The following is a 6,895-nucleotide window of genomic DNA, read 5'->3' on the forward strand; positions in this document are numbered from 1 at the left end:
AATGTGGTAAGAAAGGCCATACCGCAAAATTCTGCAGAATGAACAGAAAACTCCATGAACTTGGCCTTGATGAAGAAACTCTTTCTAAAGTCGCCTCTCTCCTTATAGAGTCTTCTGACTCTGAGTCTTCCATATCGGGAGATAGTGAACCTCTACAGGTTGATGAGTTAATTGACTCAGATACCTCTGTTTCTAGTGATACTGATTCTGACACAGAGTCTTATTTAAAGAAAATCAATGTTTTGACTAAAGACCAAGAAATTTTTCTTGAGCTCGTTAAACACATTTCTGATCCGAATCTTCAGAAAGATTACCTTGATAAACTTTTAAAAACCCTGGATTCTAATAAAGCAGAAACTTCTAAAATTTCAGTTGTTAAAAAGAATTCTTATGATCTCACTGAGATTTTGGGTAAAAAGAAAACGAAGAAAATAATCTCCAATATCCAAGATCTTCAAAAAGAAATCAAAGAAATCAAACTTGAGATTAAAGAATTAAAAGAAAAACAAAAGAATGATTCTGAAACTATTCAACTTCTCATACAAAAACAATTAGAAGATAATTCTGATAAAGAAGTTGAATCCGATGGTGATAATGAACAAAATCTTGAAAACATTGAATCTGTACCCAATGATTTTCTGTTTGTTTTAAAACAAATCACCACCAGAAAATACTTAATTAAAATTACTTTAGTTTATGTAAGCAGATTAAGTACTATTTGTTTTTTATAATTTTTAATAAAAATAACTGAATTTATTTATTAAAAAATTATAATTTTGTAAAATTTTATTAAAATAACTGAATTTATTTCTTAAAAGAATAAATCCTAAAATTTTAATATTTTAGGGGATTTTTATTAAATCCCAAAATTTTACAATTATTTTATAATTATAATTTTATATTAAAATAATTTTTATTAAAAATAAAAATTCTAATTTTGGGATTTATTTTTATTAAATTTAGGGATATTTTTCTCGTTATAATTTTTTATTTTTTTTAAATTTTTATAAAATAAAATGGTCTTTTAATTTATATGGGGGTAAAATTGTCATATATGTGTAATAAATGAGTCAAATAAATATAAATATTTAAAATAATATATATTTTATAATATTTTTTAATAAAATCTAGGTTCTGGGTTTATCAAGTGATGCCCAAGGCCGGTTCGCTTTATACCCGGCCCAAAACGCCCGGGCGCGATCCGGGTCTGGACCGGACAGATATTTTTGCCACCCCTAATTGCAAGTCCCCCAGACATGTCCCTATTGTGGTCCAAACCAAGAATTTTGCCCATAAGTACTTAATTTTATATTTGGAAACATGTGTGGAAAATTATTTCGACATTAATTACAAGAAAAGCCAAAATTCATTCACTAAAAAATGAAAGGGACTGTTGTCCAATTTTCAACCACTTAGAGGCTCCTGCTGACGGATGAATACATTTTCACTTTTCTGTGGTTTCATTTACATGATTTTGTGATGAAAATTATGTCAAGAGTTCTAAAATTCTCTTTTTTTCTTTTTTTGGTCTGAGCCATGAGGTGGTCCTGAGCAGGTTCCAACTGTGAGAGATACCTTTAAATCCGTACCACAATCCAGACTAATTCTCGCTCGCACTGGGTCAGCCCGTAAAGGGATAAAGTACTGGTCAAAATGGTGACTTCATACGAGAGCGGGGCTTGAACCCTTGACCTCTCTTAAGGAGTGAGAGTGTCGAACCACTCACACCAACCAACTTTGGTTGGTTCTAAAATTTTTGTTGTGCAACCAATTGACCAAGAAGCTAAGAATTAATGTCAACTGAAAATCAATGCGGTAGTTGAAGTTTAATGCATCAAGTGATTTGACTTCTTTATATTTTGAAGTGAAATTATCATTGCACCACCTTTATTTTACCTTACATTCATTCAACCACCACAAAAGTCTAACATATTCTCTGCACCACCTTTTTTTTCACATTTGTATCAACTAGCCACTTTTACACTAACACCGTTAAATAATTTTAATAAAATAATAATTTTATCCCCAAATAAATTAAAAGACTATTTTATCTTATAAAAACTTTAAAAAATAAAAAATTATCATCATAAAAAATCCCTAGATTTAATAAAAACATAAATCCCAAATAGAGGTGCTCAAATGATTTTTACTAAATTTAGATTTTACAAAATTTTAATAATTATTTTTATTAAAAATTATAATTTTACAAAATTTTAATAAAAATAACTGAATTTATTTATTAAAAAATTATAATTTTGTAAAATTTTATTAAAATAACTGAATTTATTTCTTAAAAGAATAAATCCTAAAATTTTAATAATTTAGGGGATTTTTATTAAATCCCAAAATTTTACAATTATTTTATAATTATAATTTTATATTAAAATAATTTTTATTAAAAATAAAAATTGTAATTTTGGGATTTATTTTTATTAAATTTAGGGATATTTTTCTCGTTATAATTTTTTATTTTTTAATTTTTTTATAAAATAAAATGGTCTTTTAATTTATATTAGGGTAAAATTGTCATTTTATTTAAATTATTTAACGGTGTTTGTGTAAAAGTGGCTAGTTGATACAAATGTGAAAACAAACGTGGTGCAGATAACATATTATAATTTTTTTTAGTGATTGGATAAACATAAGGCAAAACAAAAATGGTGCAATGATAATTTCTCTTTTTTGAATTTCGTGGTTTGAATTTCATGAATTGCATGTTAGCTCCAAATAGTCAATTTCATCCTGAGATATAGATTAGCAAATCATATATAATTATCAAAGGGCAGCAAAAGTTGAGCTCACATATGAAACAAAAAAGAAGATGAGTTTCTAACCTATGGCGAGCCAAACAAAATACCTCTCACTTGCGTATGTTGCTGCTCTTGCGGTACTGCTTTGTTTCTGCAAAGCAAGTTCACTAACAGAAACAGAAGCCTTGCTTAAATGGAAAGAAAGTCTTGTAAACCAATCAACTGTTCAATCATGGGCGATGCCAGCTAATAATAGCTCAAATTCTACCACTCCAAGTCCTTGCAGATGGCGTGGAATTGTATGCAATGATGCAGGAAGCGTCACAGAAATAAACCTTGCAAACACAGGACTATCAGGTACCCTCCATGACTTAGATTTCTCTTCATTTCCAAACCTCCTTCGCTTTGATGTTAAAAGAAACTATCTTTTCGGTACCATACCAACCAATATTGGCCTACTTTCAAAGCTTCAGTTCCTTGACCTTTCCACAAATTCTTTCAATGGAACACTGCCTCTTTCTTTTGCTAATCTCACTCAGGTTTATGAGCTTGATGTTTCCCGAAACAATATGACCGGAGGAATAGACCTGCGTTTGTTTCCTGATGACAAAGATCAGCCCACGACTGGTCTTATTGGTCTTAAACATTTTCTCCTTCAAGATAACAAACTTACTGGCCGTATTCCTGAAGAGATAGGCAATTGTAAATTGCTGACTCTTCTAGCTCTAGATGGGAATTTTTTTAGTGGTCCCATTCCTTCATCTCTTGGTAATTTGAGTGATTTGGCAGTTCTAAGGGTATCTTCAAACCAACTTTCAGGAGAAATTCCTGCAAATATTGGTACTCTGAGCAAATTAACTGATTTGCGCCTTTTCATTAACAAATTCTCTGGGGTAGTTCCTGAAGGATTAGGAAATCTTTCGTCGTTATCTGTTCTACATCTATCTGAGAACAACTTCACTGGTCAGTTACCTCCACAAGTGTGTAAAGGAGGAAAGCTTATCAATTTCACTGCAAACGTTAACCATTTCTCCGGTCCAATACCAATAAGCCTTAAAAACTGCTCGTCTCTGTACAGAGTTCGGCTTGAATCAAATGAACTCACAGGAGATTTAGACCAAGATTTTGGAGTCTATCCAAACCTCACTCACATAGACTTGAGATACAACAGATTGCAGGGTGAAATCTCACCAAAATGGGGGGAGTGCCAAAAATTGACCATGCTGGGACTTGCTGGTAATTCGATCGGCGGTAAAATTCCTGCTGAGATCGGTTCGTTGAGCCAACTAGTAGAACTTCACCTATCCTCCAATCAGCTTTCAGGAGAAATACCTGCCCATATTGGAAATTTGACAGAGCTTTCTACTTTAAGCCTGAATGGTAACAATATTTCAGGTCAGATACCCGAAGAAATTGGGGGACTATTGAATTTAGACTCATTAGACTTGTCAATGAACAGGCTAAGTGGGCCAATTCCAAATCAAATAGGTGAATTGAGAGATCTGCGGATTTTGAATTTGAGCCAGAACAACTTGATTGGCACGATCCCCTTCCAAATTGGTAATCTTGTTGGCCTACAAGATTTACAAGATTTGAGTTACAATTCACTTACTGGGGAGATTCCAGCACAGCTTGGGAAGCTCACAAGGTTACAGAGTTTGAATCTGTCCCACAATAATCTCTCTGGCGAAATTCCTGCTTCGCTCAGCAGCATGCTGAGCTTAGTGGCTGTTAACCTCTCATACAACAACTTAGAGGGTCCGCTTCCGGATGGCTCTGTCTTTTCTTCAAGTCAATCTTCTGCTTTTACCAACAACAAAGATTTATGCGGCAAAGTTCAAGGTTTGAGACCCTGCAATGCCTTATCTACAGATAAGGGTGGTGGGCACAAGGATAACAAGCTTGTTGTTGCTATTGTTGCCCCTTTAGCAAGTGTTCTGTTCATTTTTTTTGCAATTGTAGGGATTTTTGTCTTCACCCGTTGGCGTAAATCAAGAAGAGAGTCAAGAGCTGAATTTATTTCGAGGAGAGAAAATCCATTTTCAGTATGTTTTTTTAACGGGAGAATTGTGTATGATGACATTCTTAAAGCTACAGAAAACTTTGATGACGTGTACTGCATTGGAGAAGGAGGCTCCGGAAAAGTTTACAAAGCAGAAATGCAAGGTGGTCAAGTGTTTGCAGTAAAGAAGCTGAATATGCACGCCGAAGATTTTGGGATTGGGAATGTAAAAAGCTTTAGCAACGAGGTGAAAGCATTGACAGAAATAAAGCATCGAAATATTGTGAAGCTTTATGGGTTCTGTTATGAAGGAATGCATACATTTTTGGTCTATGAGTACATGGAAATGGGAAGCTTAGCCAAAATTCTAAGTGATGAAAAGGAAGCAAAAGAGTTTGATTGGGTGAAAAGGATTCAAGTTGTTAAGGGTGTAGCTCATGCATTATCTTACATGCATCACGATCATGTTCCACCTTTGATTCATCGGGACATTTCAAGTAAAAATGTTCTACTCGATTCCGACATGGAAGCTCATTTAGCAGATTTTGGCATTGCAAAGTTCTTAAAGCCCGATTCATCTAACTGGACTGCAGTTGCAGGCACATATGGCTATGTTGCTCCAGGTAAGCTGCAAATGTTTGTTTAGTAAGAAATCAATGTTAATTTCACTATCCATTTAATTCTCTGTCTTTGTTGTTGCAGAGCTTGCTTACACAATGGCCGTAACTGAGAAATGTGATGTGTATAGCTTCGGCGTTTTGGCATTTGAAATTTTGATGGGAAAGCATCCAGGGGAACTAAACTCAATGAATGATGGAAGAATCCACTTGGAATCTGTGCTAGATACTCGTCTTTCACCACCTACACTTCCGTCGCTGACTGATAAGTTATCTTCAATAATGAACCTTGCTCTCTTATGTATACATGCGAATCCCGAATCTCGACCAACTATGAGAATTATCTCGCGAAGGCTTGTAGTGGAAGCTGATTCTGACTAGCAAGTAGCAACATTTTATGTAAATTTATGAAATTCTGTGTGTGCTAGCTGTGAACAATTGTGTATTCCGCATATGTAAGAGTGGTTTGAGTCCTCCTATGTAATGATAATCAAGCTTAAAATTTTTCTTTGTTGATCGTTATTCATTAACCATCACCATGTCCTTTGCTGAAATATTTATTTTTCAGTTTGATCATTACCTTTCTGAAGTACAGCAAAAGATAATTAAGGAATCCTTTTTGCATGTTCTTACTTTAAGCAAGCAAAATGAACAAAACCGGGCAACTGTCATTAGGCGTGGGTCTATTTAAGAATATTCCTCACCAATAACTTAGTCAATTCACAAGAACAAATACAATGAACACTTGAGATTACTACATATATGAGATCCAGAACTTATCACTCTTCCGTGATCTCACTTGATCTAAATAAGCAGGGCCCTCAAAATCTGTTATTTTATTTGTCAGCTTCAAATCCCCTGCAGTTGGAAACAGAATTCATAACTGATCCTGGTTGCCACGTCAGTTAACTTCATCCTGACTGCCACGGCAGTTAACTTCATCCTGGTTGCCACGGCAGTTAACTTCATCCTGATTGCCACGGCAGCTCCAAATAAGACTTTGGACTTTGAAAATGATCATTATTCTACAAATCCAAAACATCTTTTGTAATTGAGGTTTGACATATATAATTTAAAAATTACAATATTAAAATATTTAATAAATAATTACTATAATTTAAAAGTTAAATTATTTGATCCAATATTTTTGTATTAAAAGTTTATATATTTTGATTATTTTTATCAAAATTATTTTTTAAATTTTATATTTCTCACGTACTATTAATTTTTATTTTATAATTATAATTTTTCTTTCAGCAGTTGTGGCTTTTACAGCACCTTAATATCGAAGAGCACTCTCAGAATTAGAATTTCAAAATCTTCCTCCCAGGATTGGGCATCAGATCGGAAGCAATTCGGATCAAATTCAGATTTGGTCGAAAATCCAATCAGATATACTTTCGGCCATCCGATCAGATTTGATTGGGATAGGATCGAATTCAGGTTGATCTGAAAAATCCGATGGGATTGCACTACTAATTAAAAAATAAAATAACTAAATATAAAAACCAATTGACAAAAGTCAA

The 6,895-nt window shown here is 33.5% G+C and overlaps 1 protein-coding gene across 1 annotated transcript; it reads left to right on the forward strand.

The window, feature by feature from the left end:
* Window positions 1-2,772: 2,772 nt before the first annotated feature.
* LOC127899655 (MDIS1-interacting receptor like kinase 2-like) lies at window positions 2,773-5,929 on the forward strand. The gene is made up of 2 exons (XM_052433152.1): window positions 2,773-5,375; window positions 5,455-5,929. Exons 1-2 carry the CDS (start codon window positions 2,837-2,839, stop codon window positions 5,748-5,750), a joined length of 2,835 nt encoding a protein of 944 aa, XP_052289112.1. The 5' UTR covers window positions 2,773-2,836; the 3' UTR covers window positions 5,751-5,929.
* The last annotated feature ends 966 nt before the right edge of the window (window positions 5,930-6,895 follow it).

This window comes from Citrus sinensis, chromosome 9 (assembly GCF_022201045.2).
Source record: "Citrus sinensis cultivar Valencia sweet orange chromosome 9, DVS_A1.0, whole genome shotgun sequence".
Classification (NCBI taxonomy): Eukaryota; Viridiplantae; Streptophyta; class Magnoliopsida; order Sapindales; family Rutaceae; genus Citrus; species Citrus sinensis.